The 23,446-nt window shown below is 37.5% G+C and overlaps 1 protein-coding gene across 1 annotated transcript in view; it reads left to right on the forward strand.

Moving 5' to 3' along the window:
* Positions 1 to 23,446, forward strand: part of FBXL13 (F-box and leucine rich repeat protein 13) — a 63,744-nt gene that overhangs the window by 31,416 nt on the left and 8,882 nt on the right. The window contains 4 exon segments of the mRNA XM_063395009.1: positions 4,982 to 5,059; positions 5,503 to 5,663; positions 15,101 to 15,199; positions 19,175 to 19,318. Coding sequence (XP_063251079.1) covers positions 4,982 to 5,059; positions 5,503 to 5,663; positions 15,101 to 15,199; positions 19,175 to 19,318 — 482 coding nt within the window.

Genomic DNA, 23,446 nt, shown 5'->3' on the forward strand with positions numbered 1-23,446 from the left:
GCCAAAATGAGTTACAGCAGTCTGTCACTTGCTGTAGGTTACAGCAGCTGGATAGGAGAGCACAAGCCACTGGGAGAAAGAAATTTGTCCCTTTTGTTCCTTGACATCTGGTTTGCAGGGCTGTTGGGGAAGCCTACATGTAGACTCCACCAGCTTTCACCATCTGTGTTCCCCCTGCTCCAGCTTCATTGGGAGAAGTCTCATTTTGGCAAATTCTGGCTTCTTACAGGCATATCAAGAAACAAAAAAGGGGCCATCACTTGGGGAGCAAATCTAAGTTATGTTCTGTATTTATTGAAGAAGAGGATGATTGTTTACATTTCCTGAGTACAAACTTGTGTAACTGAAGAATACTATAAGTTACAAATGCTCTGTTATTTATTTTAGAAAAATGCTAATTCAGGAACATGGTAATATAAGCTCTTTTTTTTGGACAGTGGAAAATTAAAAGAGAAATAACATGTGGAGTCAGGCCATCGATGTAATGTGCCAAACATCTGAAAGGATGTCACAATTCATTTTACGATTCTTGACAAACACAGGATACAAAAGAGATAGTCCCATGTGCCCCAGAGAGTACTTCCTCAGTTCTGAATGTTGATTTTCAAATTTCTATCCTCACTGTATTGCCAATACTGGAATCACAGGAGTGTTTCTTCAAAATCCCTTCTGTGCTGCAGGCAGCATTCTGCCTTGCAGGCTGGATTCCACAAATCCAATCAGTTCTGGGAGAAGGACAGAATTGTAAAATAGTGTATGTGTAGCAAAAAACCAAACATGAATAAAAAACCCGTGTATTCCTCTTCTTCAGAATAAGAAACTGTAGAAAGATTAAATTACATGAACCTTGATATTCTTATAAGCATTTCATCATTTCACTGCAATTATTTTCTAAATCTATGGGGACAGCTCTTTAGCTGTGGTTTGCTGCATGTTTGTTTTGTTCTACTTTCATTTCAGATCATAGTCTACTATTATGCAATCAAGAAAAAAACCAAGACAGTCATTTACATATTAGACTGAAAACTCCTACAGACAAGGAATTAGATTTTACTTGTTTACCTAATTTTATTTACTAAATATTTTATTTTATTTATTTTATATAATTTATTTTATTTACTTTTTTATTAATTTATTTAATTTATAATTTATTTTTGCATTCACTTCTGATCCTTATATGTAAGAAAAATAAGATATTAATGGAATGATTTTACTGAGTCATGCAGTAAAAGTCTGTTTTGCAGAATTTTGTAGGATTTAAGATTCAATAACCTTCAAAATAATCTCCCTCACAACTGGTTTGAAAGATGAGGTTTAAGTGGGATTTTACTCATCTGGGGCAAAGAATAAAGTATTAAACTCCATATGTATCCTAACATTGATTCTCAGGCCAAGTTGATCACTCTTGAGGCAATCAATTAAACATTGAACTTCCAGGTGAGTGGAGAAAGCAATTATTTTACTAAAATGTGGAAGAATTTTCCTATTTTATATCTTATCTTTGAGAGTGCCCGAAGTTTCATAGAGAATCCATAGGGGCCTTAGAAAATAAATTTAAGATTTTACTGTTTTAGAAATAAAGGAAAATAAGAGGAATATATACAATTGCAGGAAGATCAAAATGTTGATTAATTTTATCTTATCTGAATGCATATTTCACACTGGAACTTTTTCAACCTGATGCCTGAGATCCATTTTCCAGTTTCAAGTTAAAAACCAGTTCAAGTGAAAAAGAAATTAGAAACAATCTGTGCAGGGGTATTATTATTAACTGCTTCTGTATAATTTGGTTTGGCTTGCACTGGAGGAAAACACTAGATTTCTGCTATTTGTAGTATCAAATGTTTATGTTAAGCAAACAGAGGTTTTCCAGATAGAGATTAAAAATCCTTTAGACTGCATTTAACATTATGCAATCCTCACTGAATTCCAGAAAAAGGCATGCTATTTCTGTCAGGATTGCTGAGTTTGAGCTAATTACATGCTACCTACAATCTCTCCTTTTGAGGATGGGAATTTCACTTGATTTTAGGCATCTAAGACAAGGTAGTGCCTAGAAAATTAATTTAATATATCTGTATAGCAATTAGAGAGTGGGAAGGTCTCCAGAGGTGATTCAGACCTGTCTTGGGACCTTTGTTGCTCTTTGCTGTAGAGATCCCAGAATTCATATTTTTCTGTTGTTGTGCTGCTTGAGAGCCAACGAGCAAGAGGCCTGTTGCAGAGTAAATTCTTGCTGGAATGACTTGGTCATGCCATGTTAAAGCAATTGGTGCTTCTTGACCTGCAGGAAGTATGGATTTCCCAGCACATCCCTCAGGCAGCTACTTGTGTGATAGTCACCATTTAGCTACTCCCTTTCATACATACTGAAGGTTTTGGGGTGAGGAAACAAGACAGGATTATGTCACATTGCAAACACCAATAGTGAGTACAAAACTAGAATCTGGACAACTGAATTTCATATTCTGTCCTGAGAACTAGCACGTATCTTTCCCTGCTGACATTTATCTTCTGATGATCACCACCAGTAGAAAAGAGGATTGATTGTCTTTGTCATAGTAGCCCTACACTGCACCTGGTTGTTTTACAATCACTTGGGGTGGGCAAATCCAACCCATCCATGCTGATGGTGAGGTCTGCAGTACTATCTGCAGATCCTCACTGATGTATTGCTCACATTGCCACATTCCCAAAGTCACAGTGTCCTTTTGTCCCACAGACATGTCTCAGATGGATGTGGTGTGAGAGCCTGGAGTGCACCAACAGGCTCTACATGCCCTGCTCAGCTTGTGGGTATGAGATGGCTCTTTCTCCATAATCCCTCTCTGCCACCTCCCCTGCAGCCTCACAAGATTCTGCTCTTTTTCCTTCTTCATCTGCCTCTTAGAGTCTAGCTGTTCCTGGAGAAGCCTGATCCAGGGCAACACAGCTGCACCATATCGACCCCACCTTGAACACAGCCAGCTGTCAGAGGGATGGGACTTGATGGGATTTATATCCTGCATTAGCAGTAAAATATTTCCTCCACTTATTTTTGTGGTAGGGTTTTCATTCTGTCGTTTTGCAGGCTGTTCTAGACCCACTGTAGAAAAACAAATATGCTACACTTGTCCTGAGCTCAAAACACACCAGATTATTTGCATCAACAGTGCTAAAAGTGCCAGTGTTATGAGCCACACCATATTGTCTGTCTGTCTGTGAGATCTGCACAAACACTTTAAGTAGAAGAATACATTTGACAGACATTAAGCCAGTTTCCCTCTAGGGCTGGCATCCCTCTGCACAAGGGAAAATGTGCAAAGAGTGCCACAGTCCTTAAAGAAAAGACATTTAACATCAAAGTATTTAAAACGATTGACAAAAAATCTGTTTAAAAGGCCACTTCAGCCTGAAAAGAAGGAATAAGCCAACCTGGGCATAAGTTAAAAGATGAGGCATTATGCCAGAAAAGAAAAGACAGTCTGCCTTGACTATAACTTAAAGTCAGTTACTCTATTAAAAAACATCTCACGTGCAAAAAGAACCCAACCATTAAATTTTCAGAAAGAAGAACCAGAAACCCAAGGTGTGAATCTCCTCACTCAATGTAAGATAGAAGTAAAGCATGCTTGATTCTAGTTTCCACTGATTAGTAGTGGGGGCCACTCATGTGCTACAAATGCTGGAGACAGAAGTGCAAGGACTGGGAGCATCTCCTGGTGCACTGTTACCATACTGAGGTGTGATGGGTCAGCAGCTGCTGCTCAGTTTCTGGCTTGCTTTTCTGTGACCATCTCCTGTCTGCTGGTGTTGTCCACTGTCAGACAACATTTATACCCTAAGCAAAGGCTGTTCCTTACCCTGCTGCTCCCCTTAGGCAAGGTCACTAAGCACATCAGGCTTCTGCAGCAGCTGGAGAGGTGGGGCACAGCAAAAATCCCTCCCAGTACATTTATATTACAAGATTCCTTCTTTGGATTCTTCTCTCCACAGGCCTTATTTGGTACCCAGGAGGACATGTCAGACTACTGTTTTTCTGTGGACGTTTTGCAAATGAATTCCTGGGGGTCTAGTCTGAGCTGTACAGGGTTATATAGAACCACATAACCATTAAGGAAAAGGCCTTTAAGATCCCCAAGTTCAAAGATCAACTTTTGTATTGCACAACTTCAAACCCCTGGAAAACAGTAAGATCTCTACATGCAACTAACAGGGGAACTACTTCATGGGGAGGAATTGTTCACATCTATGTTTCCTGTAGAAGCTAAAAAGAAACTGTCATTTACACAGCATTTATACATCAAAAGAAACATTTCATGTGCCCAAGAGTGAGCTGACATCTATTGAATTTAAGCAGTTAAAGAATTGTCTCCCTGGAGTGATAAAAGGAATAAACTGAATTGACAGATCCATCAGTCCATTTGTAATTTCATTGAATATTGCACTTTTGGAGTATGCAGAGTTGTTGTGGTCCTGCAGGAAAGGTTCTGTAGAAGAGCTTGGTATTATTGTGACTGCAGAAGACCTTTCCTAGTACCCCCTCTAATCTAGCACATATTTTACTGTGGATCTGGAAAGAAACAATGAAGATATTTTATTACATTCAGAACTTGCTTCAAACTGAATTTCAACATCTACCATAGGTGAATTAATCATAAGGTTGGGAAAACAAAGGTAGAATAATGAGACAGTAACATTCACTGCCACTTCCATAAATGGTGTCTGCTGTAGAAAATGTTGAACCTGACTCTTGCGTGATTAGAGGATACATTTTTTAGCAGATCCTTTGGATTATGTGGTTCAAATTTCAGTATAATATGTATACCTCATGGATCTCTTTTTCTTTTAGCAAGATTAATGCGTTTCTTGTTGTAGAGAGCATCTAGTTGCCTATGGTAAGATGCTAAAGAAATGAAAAGATCTCAAGGTTTCCCTGTACTGTTTTTGTTAGGCTTGCTGAGACATAAACATTTAAATTTTTGTGTAAATTTGAGCTGAGTCTTCAGAAATACTGCCAATGGCTGCAATGGGATTCAAGATTTGCTAATCAGCAAAATGTTAACTTTGACAGACAGATGTATTTAAGTTAGTTAGAAACTGAAAATAACTGTACTTCTTGAGAAACTTTATGATGTTGAAAATGAGTTATCCTCTCAAATGAAGTAAGAATCAATTCAAGAGGAGAAGTTCTAACCGAAAGAAATTTTTTACAACTATTGTCAAATTATCTTATAAATCTTGCTCACTTGTAGCCACTATCAGAAAACTTCAGGTGTCTTGTCTTCTTTTTTCTTTGGTATGCTTCAATCAGAGTCTTCCAGTTTATAAATGAGAATGGTTCATTTCTTTCTGTGGTAAAGCAACTATAATATATGGGAACAGCATTCCACTACTGATTTTGTACTTTTACAATTCCTTCAGATAATTTGAAATAAATCTTTCTGCTGATCTCAGTGGGTATTTGGATCATGCTCTTAATGTGTGTCAGATGTGTAACTTGCATCTTAAATATTTCAACAGGGAATGACAAAAATACTGACTTAAGTTTCAAGTTGATGAGTAAATGCTGCCCGTACATCATGCACATTCATGTGGCTGATTGCCAGAAGACTACAGAGGATGCTGCTAAGATGATTTCACCACTGGAGCATTTCTTGACTGAATATTGCAGACTACACAAGGTACTAGATCATGTCAGGTTTCTGTAACCATTGCAAAGGATTGTTCTAAAGTTAATTTTACTTTTGATAAGTCCTGTAAACACATCTTTCAGTTTTAAAAACAAATTCTTAGAACGTAAATATAGATAGCTTAATATTTTGAAAAATATTTTATACATATATATCACGTTTTCAAAAAACCATTCATCATTACTCCAGCTCAAGGGAAAAAAACCCTGTAGATGTAGTTTCACTTAATAGCTATGGTATATTATAGTGCTGGAATGTGGATATGAATAAGAATACGATAACCAAAGATAATTCCATTGTCACAATTCTCTTGAAACTTGGATATTATTTAATTTTCTGAACATTGAAGTAATACTTTATTACTGCCTAATACTAAGATATAAATAAAATTGCCAATTTTTTACAATTAGCAAGAAAACATTGTAATGTATGGTATAGAGGAAGAATATATTTTCTGTGAAGACTGGTTTTCCACTTCATGCATCATGTATCAATAGAAACAAAGACAAATGGAAGGAGTTCCAAAGCTGCATATTTGATCCCTGTTTTGTGACACAGTGATAGAGTCAAGGATGAGAGAGAACAGGGAAGGCAAACCTTACAAACATTTCAAAATTCAAAGACCTATAAAATAATACAAAGGAGTTGGAATTGCTGTTGATCCTAAAGTTTCTGACACTAGGAGAAGTTTTAGGGATTCTGCTTTAAAGTGTAACAAAAGCTTTTTTTGTGCCTGTTGGCATATGAAAATCTTTTAATATTGTCTTTAGGAGCACTGAAAAGTGCTGGAGCAATAGCACTTTATCCTGTTGGTAGGTTAGCTGGGCAGGTGGGACAGCTGCCTGCATTTTCTGGTTTAACATTTAGCAGGCTGGGTTTTCCAGTCTGTCAGCCAAATCATGGGCTGTGGGTGTGTTTGCACGTGTCTACTGCTTCTACTGCTAAAGAATGGCTGAGTTATCCTAACAAAACTTTTTAAGCACGAGTAAAGGTATTGTAGAAATCTGAGCTTATTTTATTGCTTTTCCAGACACTTTTAAACTTTTAGCATTAGCAAAGTTACAGATTTTAACACATCTAAAGTCAGGTGGTGGGTTGACCCTGGGCTCCAGGTACCCACCAAAGCTGCTCTACCACTTTAGTGGACAGAACAAAGAAAATACAGCAAGGAGTTTGTGGGTCAAGATAAGGATGGGGAGAGATCAGTCATTACCATCACAGGTTAGCCAGACATGACCTGGGGGAAAAAATTAATTTATTGCCAATCAAATCAGAGCCAGGTAATGAGAAATAAAGCCAATCCTAAAACACTTCCACCCCAGCCCTTCCTTCTTCCTGGGCTCAGCTTCACCCTTGAATTCTCTGCCTCCTTCCCTCAGCAGCACAGGGGAATGGGGATTTCGAACCTACCAAATCAGAATTGTCAAATTATAGGAAATGAGTTCATGTGAAAACAGAAGAAAGAAAATGATTGATCATGATTTTTAGAATCAAGAGATGAGAGTAAACACATGTCTGAAAATGGACACAGGCAGTGTAGTGGTTCATCTCCCTGGCACAGTATTCCAGTTTAGGAATGATGCCATTCTTGTCCTCATGTATCATAAAGCAGTATATGGCCTGTGTTGTCACACAGTTGATCAGCTGTGTATTCATGTCTTGATTATTTAAGAAGTTATATTGTGGCCTTTTCAGACCTCAAACTCAGTGTGGTTACAGAAAATTTACTTTTTAAATTCAGTTGACTTTGTTGCCAGGCTCAGATTCCTTATGGACTTTATGAAAGTTAGTTATTCTGAAGTTGCATTTCTTAAATTTATCTGTCCTCTTGAATGAAAAACAACTGCACTGTGAAATAACACCCAAACTGCCACAGTAGTTGAATTATTGCAGGGTGGCTTTATGAATTCTAGCTTCTCCTGTAGCTTGTGGTCACACAATGAGGCCCTGTTCAGGTTATCAGTTTATTACTAGGGCTGGGACTTTGGGATTTGCAGTGATTCTCTGTGCTGCAACAAACTGCACAAGCCAAAATATGATTCTGTCCTACAGAATTCTGGGATTAAATTTTTATTCATCAGGGAACACAAAAGAAATACTGGGAATGCATTGAAAAGCTAATTGTACAGTAATGTTGAACATACCAGAGATATGAACTGTATTGAAACACCCAAGCTGTGGTCAGGTCTCCAAATCTGTCAACTTGGCTGAAAGCTTTTCTATCTGCTTCATTTTTATAGCCTCTGTGTATAAGTTAGCCATGTGCAAGATATGCAATTGATTAAGTGATTTACTGAGGAAGGACTCGGGTTAACTCTTCATGCAGGGTACAGAAAAGCTACAGCACACAAACACTGCTGATGACTTTTGCTGCTGCTGTGCTAGAAGATCATTTTTCCTTAAAATTATTTCAGTTCCTTAAATTAAAAAAAAAATATATTAGTACAAATATTACTCTGAAATGTTTAAACACGTCCTTTCTAGATTTGTTTTCCAAGCTCTGGCTTTTGGAATGGTGGTCATTTCAGAGTGCTGGAACTGATGGAAGTTCTCATTATCTCCAACACACTTTTTTCAAGAAAGCTCCATTTTCAGCCATTCCAAAGAGCATCATCTTTCTAATTAAGCTATTAATTATTCTGACTCTTTTGGGGATTTAAAGGTCTAGTTTAAAAATACCATCATTAATTTTTGGTTATCTTCAGTGCTGGCTGCTGAATGCAAATTGCGTATTGACTTGCATGGATTAGGCAAAGTAGTGATTATAAAAATTGCCTACATTTCTCTTTTAGGGTCAGTGATGGAGAGTGGGTGGTCAGTGTAAGGCCACTTGTCCAAGGTTCTTCAGGAGCTAAGCTGAGAGAGCTGGGTGTTAACTCCAACAGAGGCACTGCTCTGCATTATGGTCTAGAAAACAATTGCAAAAAGCACTGAGGGGAATCAGGTTTAACATTGGCAGGTCCTGCCTTATGAAAGCTGTTTCTTTTACTTTTGGGACAAATTCGTTGCACTGAACACAGAAATCTAAGAGAATCCTTGTCAAGGAAACTTTCCATAGACACTATTCATTCAGTCACTGTCCAAACACAATTCTGACTCAGAACCTCATTATTTGGCTCTAACACAAAGTTTGTGCAGAATAAATTAAAATGTGAAAAAAAAATAACTGTATCTTTTATGGAGGCAAGAAAGAAATAAAAAACTTTAGCTAAATCAAAAGGGTTAGGGAATCCAAGAAGATTTCACTTAATGTGCTCATTTAAAATAACAAAAAATTATATCTGAATGAAATGTACGCTGCCTTGAATTTAGTCCCACAACATTACAAAAAATGCTTTCTTTCTCTTTGTCTGCCACAGCCAGTATTTTAAAATGCTATGTTTCTTCTTACTCTTAGTATTCACATAGCAGAACCCTTGACCTCGGCAACAAGCCAAGCTTATTTTGCTTACACTGCGTTGCTAAGGCTTGCAGTTTTCTCTTTCCCACAAGACAGATAAATTGACCATTTTAATTTCTGTAATTTCTGAGTGCTGTACTAGGAAAGAATCTCTGGTTTTAGCCGTTTGCTGTATTCAGGCATGTAAAATTCATGCACATATAAAACAAATGCATTAAATATTAAATACATTTCCTCAACTTAAAACATTACTTGAAAAAAGGAAACCTATCAGACTGCTCTGTAACAAGCTACTATTTGTATGCTTTGACTTTATATTATACATTTTATTAGCATATAGAGGAAGTCATACTACAATCTCTTTCTACTTAGGCTTTCTAAATATTGGTTTAAAAATGCAACAGAGAGCACAGTGTTTCATGTGTAGCAATCAACACCCATATGCTGTGTTAATTAAAGAATTGTTGTAAAGCTCGTGTGCTTTCCTGCAGTCTGTGCAATGGATCTCTCTTGCTTTCCCTGTCTTGATCTTTAGTGTTTAAAGCTTAAAAGGTGCAACTTAGATTTGCACTACACTAGAGAATTTTCCTTTCTGTTTTTGCAAATGACAGCAAATTCATTCCACCCTTCAAAGCAAAGCAGAATTTCTTGCAATAAGGATGACACATACTTAAGGGAAACATAGTGGAGAAAAGATACAGTAGAGCCATGTTTTCTTATATATTTTTGCCTGACTTAATGAAAATGAAGTTTTTCCCACAATGTTGGTGCCTTTCTCTTCTGTTTCTTCTTCAAATATAGACATTAAAAGTCTAATGTTTGGAGAAGTTTATTATACTTATCCTGAGCCTACTTCTCAACTGAAAAATGGAAATTGAATGAAAGTAATCACTGTATATGTTCAGATTTTGATATTGCAAATAAAGTTGTACATTTTGCATGAAAAAACATGCTTAGGGAAACTCGTGAACACTAGCTAGAAAAAGGGAATTAATTCATGTCATGTTTAAGTTGCATGTGTGCTTAAGTGTCTTCCTAAATAACATCATTCATTAACAAAACCAGATATGTAATGGAAAGGAAGTGAACATCAAGCATATGAGGAACTGGTGGCATAAGAAAGTTTCTGTACTTTTCTCATTAGGGCTTTGACTATATTGCTCTTACTCACAGAAAATACATAACATTAAACTAAAACCCCACACAATTACATTTTAAATATTTTTTTCATGCTGAAATATTTTAGATTTCAGAAAACATTTCCTTCTTTATTCAAAATGGATTTTTTTAAAACAACACATGCTTTTTAAGTCTCAGTAATATTTTTTGATAGTAGAAGGACATCTGGTTTTGCCATTCTTGTGGTACTCAAGATTAGTTTGTTAAAATTGTAGAAAACTTAAAAGAATCTTAGAAATTAAAAGATTTGCAAGTTTGAGACATTTCTTTAAAAAAAGCAACAATGCAATGACAGAGCAAAGATGTTGAGTTCTTTGAAAAAAAAAATTGTTTAAAATCTTTGAGAAAAATTCCCTTTTTTCTAGCTATCCTTCCATCCCTCATTGTTTTGCTTCATGTTTTGCTCGTCTAAACTCCTTGTATAGCAGGGACTATAGTGTTTTAAATTGTGAATATGGTGAATGTGACCATGAATGTAGAGATAACATTACAAAAATATCAGATATCATTGTAAAATCATTTACAATATATGCAAGGGGTCTGAGCTTCTATTACAGAGATGGTAACATTAACACTTAGGACTAAAATCTGTCTCTCTTATGAAAGCAGACTCACTGGAACTGCTTGCATGAGTTAGAGAGGCAGTTCTGGTCACAGATTTTATTCTCACACTCTCCACATGTTTGTTCAAATGTCTTGCCTTCTCCCCTGGTGCACATGCCAAGGCTCTGGCAGCTCTGCTCCAGGGTGAGCCTGAGAGCCTGCAGCTGCCCCTCATTCCAACACAGGCTCTTGATGCAATGGCCTGGACCACCCATATTCCTGGGACATTAGAGGAGTATAAAAGTATCAAAGTGTCAGGACATTTGAAGAAAATGCCTTTAGTCTAGCAGAATTTAGACAGAAAAATACAGCAAAGAATAATAAAATAAGCTGAGTTGATTCCTGAGTTACATAAAGCATCCAGAAACAAAAACAGTAGATGCCCTGATACAGGCTCATGCAAGCTTAATGTGAGGGGTGAGCTATATGCAGTGTAATAATGAGAAAGAAAAAAATAGCCTGAAACATAAAAAATAGGTACAATACTTTAAAAATGGGAACAACTCTGAAATGCTTCTAAAATCAAAGATAAAAGGATACACAAAGTACACAGAGAAACCTTCTCTGCTTCTCCACTTTCTTCTGCAATGACTGCCATGCATGAAATTTTCTGTTGTATTTATGTAAGGCCCCATTCTCTCTTCTGGCTGAATTGCTGCTTGTGTGTAGTTACTGTTTGGAGTTGAGGGTGCTTTGTAATCACCAGGTACTCCACAGCAGAGGTTCTGTGAATGTATAAACACTTAGCTCCATTTCCATTTCTTATGTGTTAATGATCTTCAGATCCTGACTGCTCCTGAAGGTCAGACTGCAACATAAATATTTACTAATATTTTAATAATAAGTTTCTAAATGTGGGGGGTAAAAAGTCCACCCAAACAAAAGTGGCATTTTGACTTTTTGCAATAATGTAGAGGAATTTTTTAGCACTCTTGGTGGGATTCTGAATCTGCAGTGACTTGCATCTAAGCCTGGCTTCACTTTTTGGTCTGCTGGAAAATCAGGCCAGTAGGACTGGGGAATAGCCTTGTAAGAGTTAAGGAAAAGACATCATTGTGTCTAATAGATATAACCAGGTACAGACTGCAAATGAATTAGTTGCATTTAATTTCCAAGGGAAAGGATGTAACAAATCCCACACATTCCCAAGGCAGGGAAGAGAAAAAGTTAAAGTGGGCTCCTAATTCCAGTTTGCTTAGGAGAATGGGGAAAGAGAGAATTTAGTCTGGAGATTTAGAAACTTAATGCTGCATTAAAAAAGGAAATACTAAAACAGAGTCACTGTGATCAATGCCAGATGTGCCAGCACCTGGAGTCCCAGTGCAAATCAGCTGCAATTAAAAGTGCTCAGCAATGTTGAAAATCGGGATTGATATTTTTACAGGATATTTTGTTACAATGGAATCCCTGTCATCTGGACTGTCTCAAGAAACATTGGCAATCTTAGTTTGCAAGCTATGGTCTGGTCTAACCACAAATGGTGTTAGGTACAGAAATCAAATTTTATTGGATGCGCTATACAGGAGGATTTCTACACTGCAAGAAAAAAATGTCCCTACAGTTCCTGAAAACAGATCTGATTCACCTTTGTACTAGCTCAGGTACAGTACAGCTACATTCGCATAAGGTTTTCCATAATATTTTCCAGGAGGTTTTTACTGTGTAAATGTGAACTTTGTTCTGACATATATGTATTTTTAATAGCAAAATGAATCTCGATGGTAAGAATTGCCTTCTTCTCTTCTAGTGTCCAATCCATGACACTGGGTGCCTGACTGCAGCTAATCTGTGCAGAAATCTGAGCATTTTAGAGGACAAATTGACTCATTTGTCTGAGCAAATGGCTCAGACACAGGAGGTGGGAGACATCTCTTAAGAGCTGTCCAAGGACTGGAGTCGCTTTGGAGTCAATCTGTTTGGTTTGGAGTATGAGCAGGAAGTAGCATCTGAATATCTCTGGAACACAAAGAGACATTACAGATGCTGACCTTGAAGGTTGCAAAGAGATATGTGAGCAGAAATCTCAGAAAAAGTTGGAAATACCCTAGCACACAGTTATTGTTAGCAAGAGACAGCACATTCATTGCAGTCTGCAGTAGAAAGGCAGAGAATTTCAGCATGAGACTGTAAATAAAGAAGAGTTATTCTTTGGTGTGTCAAAGCCTCTGATGGCTTTTGTCTCTATCAAGTGAAGACCCAACTGGTACAGTCAATACTCATGTTCTCACCTGCAGAAACCATGATGAAATGATAATAAATTATGTTCTGCAAATGTCTGTAGGCCTTATGATATAAAGCAACTGAAAAAGAACAAAAATGTAAAAATTACTTGAAAAAAAACAGCTGTTACAGAGGATTAAGAAGTTTCTTTTTAAATTGTTTTCAAAATGGAAATGATAATATGCTATAGAAGAGATGCTGGACAAAATCTTCCCTTTCTCCATAGCAATGGAAGATGTATCCAAGATACAGAAGTCATTTATTGACACTAAAGGAGAAATAGATGATCCTAGAGTGGGTGAGTGGGTGATCCTAGTCTATGTGTAGCACAGTATTTGTTTTGCCAGCATCTGTTTCCAGGAGTTCCAAAATGATAACTCCAACCATATCTTCCCTAAATGGGAGGAGGTTTAGTATAGAAGATGAAACTTTTCAGAAATAGGTCAATATCCCTGACATTATTTATTAGGAAGTCTAATAAAACTAGTGATAATTGACTCCTTCGTATGTATGTTAGATACAAAAATAATAGTTAAAAATTTCATATAGATGAAGCTTCCTGTATAGAGATTGTTTGAAGAGGTTTCTTTTTGGAAACATGAAAGCTTCATTTTTTTTTTAATGTAATGTCCTAATGACATGCTTTTTTTTTACTGAATGTCCCAATGACATTCCTTGTCTTTCAAGTCTTCACTCTTTTTCTTGAATCTGTAATTGTTAACAAAATGCCACAATGTAGACATTGATTTCCATTTATAAAAATAGTTTTTCTGTGATTAAATGTCACTCTGGTCATATAAAATGATTATAAATTAACTTTTAAGTGATAGCAGCATTAATTGTCATGCAGCAAAAAATCTTTATTATATTTAGCATTTCATTAGCAAGTGCATTAAAGTGGTGTCACTTTTAAGTAAAAAGAAATGCAAGAAGAAATTATGTCCTTGAGATCACACCTATCAGACCATCAGACTGCTGTAAGAAATTCAAGTTCTGGCATGAACCCATTTCAGGTTTAAGCACATAACTATTTTATTGTCTTGAACAGGAGTACTCTAGTCAACAAAAATTTGAAATCTGTGGATTTTCACGAAGCTGTTGAAAGTAACTTTTACCAGATAACTGCATCTGCTAAGAAAAATGCAGTCAGGATTGGAAACTTCTTTCACTGTTCCATTTTTTAATCTGTTCAGCTTGTGAGATTTCAGGAATCTGCAAAATTTGAACTCCAGCCGCACTCTTCCAGTATTATCATTACACTGTCCACATCTGGGCTCCAGACACTATCTGCATGTGCTTCTTTTTCCAGGATGATACTTCCTCTCTGCCTACAATTAGGCAGTGCTGTTCACTGTCTAATTGCTGATAACTTATTAACCATGTGGAATAAAGTGATAATTTTTTTCCAGTAAAGTTTACTTTATCAATATGAAGTACAGAGGTGTTCTGCTGTGATTATTAAAATGAATGTTACAAAATTGACATTTAATTCTCCTTCAAATTAGAGCATTTAGGATCAGAACATTGCACAGTTTCCTGGTGTAGAAACAGTAAAAATAACCAAGCATCTTTAGATCCTTTTGCAGCCCTGAAATGGGAATTTACCAAAGTTTTCATCTCCTTATTGTCTTGGATACAGGGGCTGTTCAGTGTGACAGCAACATTTCAAATGTTGTCTTGTGCCTTAGCTGTAGCCATAAAGCCCATAATGGTAAGGCACTAATTTTAAGACATTTGGTCTTAGGAAGTAGTATTTTGTTCTTCCAAAAAAAACCCCAAACAAACAAACCCCTCCGCACACCCCCCCCCCCCCCCGCCCCGAAAAAACAAAACAAAAACAAAAACAAAACAAAAATTGTGAAAGGTTCTTCAATCCCAAATTTTGGAGGTGATCTGTAAATGTGTTTTGCCTTTGCTGGTGGAAGTATTTCACACCACACTACCTTTGTTCAGTTTCTTTTTTTCTCAAGAGGTAGGAAAATAGATTTTTTTCCCTTTCTCTATTAATTTTTCTGGATTTTTTTAGGACTTGAGAGCCCTTGGCTGCCATGGAAAAATTGAAAAAAAAAAGTTGGAACTTTCTATATCACAATGCAAAAACTTTAGTGACAATGGGAGGATTCAGGTAAAGCTTTGCCTTTTCCTTGGTGTTCCCTGAAAGCCCCTCTAGTTCATTAAATTAACCATATCCAAAACGGATCTTGTTTTGTTCTGCATGTGGTCCTTCATTCTTCATAACACCATTCTACACCAAAAATTCCTCCCTTTCATTCCTGCAGCTCCATATGCCTGAGATCTGTTCAATTGTGGCTTGAAAAGGGTGGATAGGGGGCAGTTTTTTGCTGTTTACTTCCATGCAGAATCTACTGGGCACAAAATCAACTTAGTTTGAAAATTCAGAATGAGGAGGAAATGACTGATTCCTAAATGAGTGGTTAAACTGTGAAATTCCTTGTCCTTATCATAGGTTGCTTGCAGCTTACCAAAATCCTTACAGAGATTTGACAAACTCAATATGATTGCATAGATTTATTTGTATTTTTGTTTTACTTTGTATTTCAAAACAGTATGAGAAATAAACACTAGTAGGTAGCTTTACAGTAGTAGAAAGAACCATGCATCTTGTTAGGAACTGACATCCAAATAAGAACACTTCTTTTTTTGTAACCGAGAATCGTTCCTAACTATATATAACAGAAATGTTTAAATCATGTATTTTTCATGGTATCAATTTCATGCCCATAAACACTTGCAGATCATCTGCAGGTACAGCCAATGCCATCCCATAATCCCAGCCTTCAGCTTCTACATTTTTCCATTATAAATCTTCAACATCCATCATTTTATGGCCATATATTATAAAAATGAGTCAGTTGTTGTACCACAAGAGCTGCATCTGGATTGAATCTTGTTGCCCAGCACACACATCAGGCCATTTGCTTCTCTAGGAATAATTCTGACTCGTCTTTCATGAATGTTCTGTGTAAAGTTCCATGTTTTAATAATGACCAAGTATGTACATCTCGTGTACCTCATGGAAAGTCATGTGGTGCCAGTGCTGCTGCTCTCAGAGGAGAATATTCATTTCTGTTTTGTGCCATGTTCATGGCTAAGAAGCTATTTCAGATGTCTCATTACACAAAGTTTAAAAAATACTATTAAAAAGAAGTGTTTCTGCTTTCCTTGCATGCCAAATGAATTTGAACTTTTTGAGGAAGAAAGCAGCAGCAGGGAGCACATGCAGGAGTTGCAAAAGTCCTGTTTTCATGGATCTAGGGAAGGCAGGAGAAAGGAGAAGAGATACAGAATAACTCAAAACAAAATGACAAGTCTTTTGTGAACTGAATCTGAGGATATGATTTTATGGAAAACTTGGAGAGAGTAATCCCATTGTAATCACACTGCCTGTTCCCAGGCATTATAACAGTATGTAAACACTTATGAGATTTTGAAAATAGGATCCTTGTTCATACATAACTCAGATGATGCTCACTTAATGAAAAGCAATTTAGTATTTGACTTCTTCATTGACATTTATGTGTGTCCTCAGGCCTTGTTTATACAGAATTAAAATTGTGCAATTAAGTTAGAAAATTATATTTTCTTCATATGGCATTTGACTTTTTGTAGTGTCTAAGTGTCTTGCAAACATAATTTAGCTTCACAACCTCTTCTGTTATTTTCTCTATAGATACTGAACCAGGGATACAGAGATGAAGACAGCAAACAAAGCTCCATCTCTTTTGATTGTAAATATAATTTGAGTGCTATTTCCAAAACTATGTAGGGGTAGACTTAAAGTTAAGAGTAAATTCAGAATCTAACTTTGAAGGATATTTTAAATAATTATGTAGACAAGTTATGCCAGTAAAAACAAGATAAGCATATCTAACAGGCATTGAAATCTTGGCTTCAGCTTGTGTTACATACCCTAACTGAGAATGTCGTGATTAAGTCATCACATCTGAGACCTAATTCTGAAAGGAGTGCAGTTTCTCTTGCACATGGATGAAAAACATTTAGTTGCTGGGTGTGGAATATTTCTGTCTTACAGGTGAAAAACAGCCCATAAATCCAAGATTGAAATAGGAAGGTTAGAGAAGCCAATTAATATAAATTCTGAATTTTCCACTTTAACCAATCCTAGGTTCAAACATTAACACTCTAATGTTTTGTAAAATAAAACAAAGACCCAAAGCCCAAGAAGAACTGCCTTGATATAGCTGTACCAATAGACAAAAAGAAAATGAAACCAGAATGAAGATACAGACAAAAATCTTAGAAGTACAGTCTATGAAACAAATTTCAGATCTGATAAATTTCTTTGCATCTATTTAGGTAAGACTTATGAAAATCACACAGAAACACATAATATTTTGTCGTAACAAAAATTATGTTTTCTAGTGATCAACCCTGTGTTATTGTGTGAGTTCCTATTTAACATAAGAAAAAATCAGATGTGTGTTAGTGGCAATAGTCCGATTACTGCAGAGGTAATTTTCTCAGAATACTGAATATTTAACATTTATGCATAATAAATATATGCATTTTTGTGTCACTGTGCGTGTACACATTTTATTTATCCATGTGGTGCTCAGTCCTTTTAACTCAGGACTAATTCTTGAAAGTTTTGAAAAGCTTCATGCACCCAGTGGTTTTTATTCAATCTACTACTTGTACTTCCTTGCTTTCCCTGTGGAGGTAGAATTGCTATTCCAGTAAATGACAAATTACTCTGGCCTTAGGCCAGGATTAGCAGGCCTGGGGGCTGGCTCAGTGACACATTTAAGGTGTCTCACCACGGTTTTAGCTGGACATGACAGGAGAGATTCTGACTGAAGCTAAACCTCTGGTACAGCTGCAGGTCATCCTGTGATGCTCATGCCATGTCAGGTGAAGAAATGTGATTTTAGGCATCTCTTTTCAAGAGGTTTCCAGAGAAGGTTTCAGTAGAAGGTCTAACTTCTCTTTGTAGGCCTGGAAGTGATGGTTTTCAGGCTTGAAAAAGATTCAGGCTGAAAGGTAAAAAAAGTTTCAGCATGCAAAGGAGAAAAGTGTATTTTAAGAATCCTTGTGACCTTTCACAGGAGTGCCATTGTTATCTTCCAAGACTACCTGCTTTACAGAATATATGAAGAAGCTAGTATTTGAATTATAAAGGTGCTGGAATTGGAGTCAGTAGGATCTGCAAATGTTTATTCACTCTAAAAACTAGGATAGAAATTGTAGTCAACCAGTATCACAGTTAACTGGCCTGAACTCCACAGAGCAAATCAGAACCCAGAGCTCTTCTGTGACAGTCTTGAGTTTCTTACCCATGCCCTTCCAAAAAAATAATGTGATTTATACAGATGCAGTTTTCTGTTCATTTAAAAGAGAAGGAAAAAGAAAAGGAAAAGGAAAAGGAAAAGGAAAAGGAAAAGGAAAAGGAAAAGGAAAAGGAAAAGGAAAAGGAAAAGGAAAAGGAAAAGGAAAAGGAAAAGGAAAAGGAAAAGGAAAAGGAAAAGGAAAAGGAAAAGGAAAAGGAAAAGGAAAAGGAAAAGGAAAAGGAAAAGGAAAAGGAAAAGGAAAAGGAAAAGGAAAAGGAAAAGGAAAAGGAAAAGGAAAAGGAAAAGGAAAAGAAAAAGGAAAAGGAAAAGAAAAAGAAAAGGAAAAGGAAAAGGAAAAGGAAAAGGAAAAGGAAAAGGAAAAGGAAAAGGAAAAGGAAAAGGAAAAGGAAAAGAAAAAGAAAAAGAAAAAGAAAAAGAAAAAGAAAAAGAAAAAGAAAAAGAAGTTATTATGCACAAAAACGGGCATTTGCAGAGAGCAGTAGAATGAATGTATTTGGGCCTGATTCTCTAAGCACAGCGTTTTATGTTCTGGGTTGTGCTCAATTTAAAGAACCCAAATTCAACATGTTTTAATATATATAGTAGAATTTACATAAATGTTAGACTAATGAACCCACAGTGTAATATATAAGCAATCGAAAATAGCCCCTTAATGCCTCTCCTCTTTTTCTTGTGACATTCCCAGTCAACAGCAGAATGACTTCACTCCTAATGAAGGGTACCTAGAGAACTGAAGTGTCTGAAGTGGACCAAAGGATTGATGTACACATATTGTGATTGATTTCTGCAAGGGCACAGGGTACCTGGAACCCTGCCATGCCTCTGAGTGCCCTCAGCTGACAGATGAAGCTGTGAAAGCAATGGCATGTCACTGCCACAGACTGACACCTGTCATCATAGCAGGTGGCCCAAAGGCATGTCTAAGAAATAGGGTGATAGTTCTGGGATTGCTACTGCAAAGAATTACTTACCATTTCATCCAGCAATTTGACCTGCTGGCATCATTCAGCTGCTTTTCTGTGAGTTTTAAGATTTGAGACTTGGCTTTTGGGAGTATTTGGCATTCTTCTTTGTTGCAGTTATACTAGAAAGGTGCCCATGCTGTATCAGGTAAAAGTTTTTCTCTCCAGGGATTGATGTCTAAAGAAGGGTGAAGAGAGAAGAGCTTTCACACTTGTCATGGGTTAGCACTGGCCAGATGTTAGTGCACCCATGAATATATGTTTTTTTCTCTAACAACTCCTGTGGGATGTGATCAGGAACAGAGCAGAGCAGGCTTAAACCTTGAAAACAAAAAAAACCACTAAAACTTTATTAATTACATAAGAACAGGGACAGAGATACTCTTAAACACACACAGAGACAGAAATAAAAATTTCTTAGAACATTTCTTCTCCCAGTTTTTACCTCCCCACCCATCACTCTTCACAGACTAGCCCTTGGGTTTTAGATCAAACAATCACCACTCAAAAACAAACTAATCTTCAATTCAGCAAGGGAGAGAGGAGTCTCTCTCGCACCACAGACTGTTCCTCAGAAAACACGGGTCTACCTCTTATGTGTTCCCATGTCACCCGTGGCACCGCCCAGAGAGGTCTGCCAGGGTGACTCTCTCTTTTTCTTATGTCTAGCGCTCTCACCGCTGTCCACAGGCTGAAAACTGCATACAGGGCTCTTTTAAGGATGCTGCATGCCAAGCTCTCTCCTTTTTACCCAGGGGCCAGGGTTCTAGGAGCAGGTCTGCCCTGAGGGCAGAGGGTGCCACCTCACCCTCCCCCTCTTTTCTCTGCTCGCTCCACTCTTCCAAGTGCCAGTCACTGTAGCAAAAACAAGGGCAGCTGTATCCACCCAAAAATGCAGTTTATGTTCAAAAAGAGACTTAAGTTCAGTCCATGGCTGACATTATGTAAGAGAAGTCCAGCTCAGAAGGCTACTCCTCTCATTCTTCTATCGGGTTCCTTCCAATCATGCTTTATCACCTCGGTCCCAGGTCGCTTCCCTCTCTCCGAAAACCACCAGTCATGAGAATCAATGTCTAAGAAAAGTTTCTTTCTGCCAAGCAAGGGTTAACAGTTTCTATCTCCCAGCAGGGTGCTGCAGGCGGAGGCACTCCCAGGCTCGGCAACCCCCCACGTGGCTGAGCACCTTCTCCCGGAGTTTGGGGGGGAGGAGGGGGGTGAGCACACACAGAAGGCACTTCCACAGTTTTCCACCCCTCCATCCTGGACGGGGCAGCTCAGTTCCAGTCCTGTCTCTTCTCTTCTCCCCCCCCCGGGGGCTCCGGCTTACCTGAGCCGACCACGTGTTTCCCCTCCCCCACCCAGCCTCGTGGCCGGGCAGGGGAAGGAGGCCTGACACGTCCCTCTGCTGAAACCAGGATCGAAAAAGAGGCCGAGCCCCCCAGACTCCTGCTTTTAACTCTTTGTGTCCTCAGAGGCGTGTCCAAACCTCCGAGTGACCAACCTAAGTGCCAGCAGAAAAGCTGATTACTGATTGGACTGCCCACATCCCCCTGGAAGAATTCACCTCCCCCCCAACCACGACAACACTATAAACCATTTCCTGCAAATACTCCCCCAGGTCCTGGTGTTTTGGGTGCTTTGAAAGGATTGTGGCTTTGTTTTAATTACTTTTGATATTTTCATGTGTTTTGGGTTTTTTCCCAGAGTTTTCTCTGAACCCAGGTAAAACGTAAACTGGGCCATTAGAACTTAATACCTGTGTCTTTACATGGCAAGGCAGTGGCTACTTGGAAATAGAGAGGTGTCTAAAAGCTGAAGAACTCAGGGTTGAAATTAAATTATTTAAATTAAGATTCATCTGTAGCAAAACTTAGTTCCTCTTTACCAAGAACTTCCATTACAGCATTTTTGCTTCTTGTATTTTCTGTAACATTTCTTTTTGACTAAAGCCTTGCATCTCAATTATCTTTTGCTGTATCTGAATGTGTATTCCCTCCTGAAATTATTGCTGTTATGAAAGCCTATATCCCTTCCCTGCCCTTTCTGACTTAATAGCTCTGGCTTTTTGTGCATTTCATTACTTATACGGTTTTAACCTTTTTTAACAGCAAAACAAAATGCTTGCTTCATTTTGAAAATAAGAATCCAAATGTAATTTTTAAAATGCTGTTTTCATTTTTTGTTTAAATTTCATAGGATAAGTTATAGTGCTTCTGTCACTATCACATGGCAATGAACACGTTTATTACTACTTTTGGAAATGTTTATCTTGAACTATCCTTTAAAATTATGCCACTCATTGAACCAGTTTTTCTCTTTTTCCCCACTGAAATACCCATGTCCTGTTTCCTCCCAAAATAAGTCTGCAGCCATCATTGTCCCCATCCTCCTCCTCACCAACACCCACCTCCACAACCCTTGACTATTTCTTCAGTCCTCCACACATCCCCTCACTCCCTGCAGTGGCTGAACACAGCCTCCTGCACAACCAATTTGAGGTTATTTGGCCAACTAATTAGCCAGCCCTAAATTTGGATAGTCTCTGATCAAGTTGTTTGCCTTCCAAATGTACATAAATTTCTCAGCCTCTAGGCCAAAGTTCACTGCCTGTGTTTCAGATCTGGAAAGACACTATCTCACACTAGTCCTTGGTTTATACCTTACAGTTACCTACTGTACACCATTAATTATTATATATATCTCTTGTATCCTTTGGGTAGATAGATAAATTTTCAGCTATTTTAGACTGATTTTCAGCTATTTTTCCACATGACAGTGGTAATAGAAGTTGTAAGCAGAGGTCTTCCCAAAGTAGTTGAGGTTATGTAGTGCTGCAATCAGTCCTGTCTGCCACGCTTGCCCGACACATTTCATACCAACACAGGAAAACAAAACAAAACAAACACTATAAAATGTCAGTAAATACATTTAGGCTGGCAGCTGGGAGATTTTTTTTGGTTATCACAGCAGTGAATGATGAAACAGCTTTCTGGGAAGAGGGAGATGGGGCAAACTGTTAAGGGATGTTAGTATGGATCTTGGTAAGGGAATGGGCTGGGTCGTATTTTGGAGTTCCTGCAAATGGGAAAAATGAGTCAACTCTGTGACCCAGTAATCCCCTTCCAACACTTTGTTCCTAGATTGTATCTTTTTTTAAAACAGTTATAAAGCCAATCTGTTAAATGCTAATACCCTACTATTTTCAGAAAAGAACATTGAGACTCTTCCATAAACCTACCCATAAGTTTACAAGTCTTTGTTTGACTTGAATCCAGCTTGCAGCTCCATAAAATGGGATGGGTACACCTGTGGATGTTAAAGTTAATGGGTCTTACAAATCCTTTGGCAGTCTGTAGTGTAAATTGAGGGTATCCAGCTGCTAAGTAAAGAAATATTTTCCACTCAGAAACTGTTTAAAAATGGTCAGGAGATTAAAGTCAGAATGAACCTCTTCCAAAGGATATATGTTAATGTGTCCTGCAATATCAGGTATCTCATTTTTAAGAAAAAGATTTTTAAAATTAATGTAGAAACACAAATATACAATATTAAATTATTAAATTAATATAGAAATAGATGTACATTAAGAATATTTTGAATGTGCTGTGCAAGTTACTCTGCATTAGAAATTAGAACAGTTTATCATTTTAATCCTATATTCTGAGGCAAATCAATTGTCTTTCAACTAACTCTAGTGAATTCAGTGGAGGTGCTGTGAGTCTCCATGTCACAGTTCTGTATACCTAGAGCAGGTACAAGTCATTTTGCAAATGCTGATTGTATAAAATATTCAAAAATATTCATTTCTGTTCTGAGCCTTATTCAGGGAATGAGCCTGATTCAAGGGTGATTCTTATTTCACAGGAAAAAAATGAAGTTGCTGTGGGAAATATTCTACACAGGAAAAAATACACCAAGAACTGAAAAAAAATCTCTGGTTAAATGAATTAGCATTTTAAATAGCTACGTTCTCATGATACAATAGAATGAACAATGAGTTCTGTTATTCAGTCCTCTAAAGGGAATAGGATCTAATGTGTGACAAATGTAGATTTTTCTAAATGCATCTGATACCAGCTA

The sequence above is a fragment of the Prinia subflava genome, chromosome 4 (genome assembly GCF_021018805.1).
Source record: "Prinia subflava isolate CZ2003 ecotype Zambia chromosome 4, Cam_Psub_1.2, whole genome shotgun sequence".
Classification (NCBI taxonomy): Eukaryota; Metazoa; Chordata; class Aves; order Passeriformes; family Cisticolidae; genus Prinia; species Prinia subflava.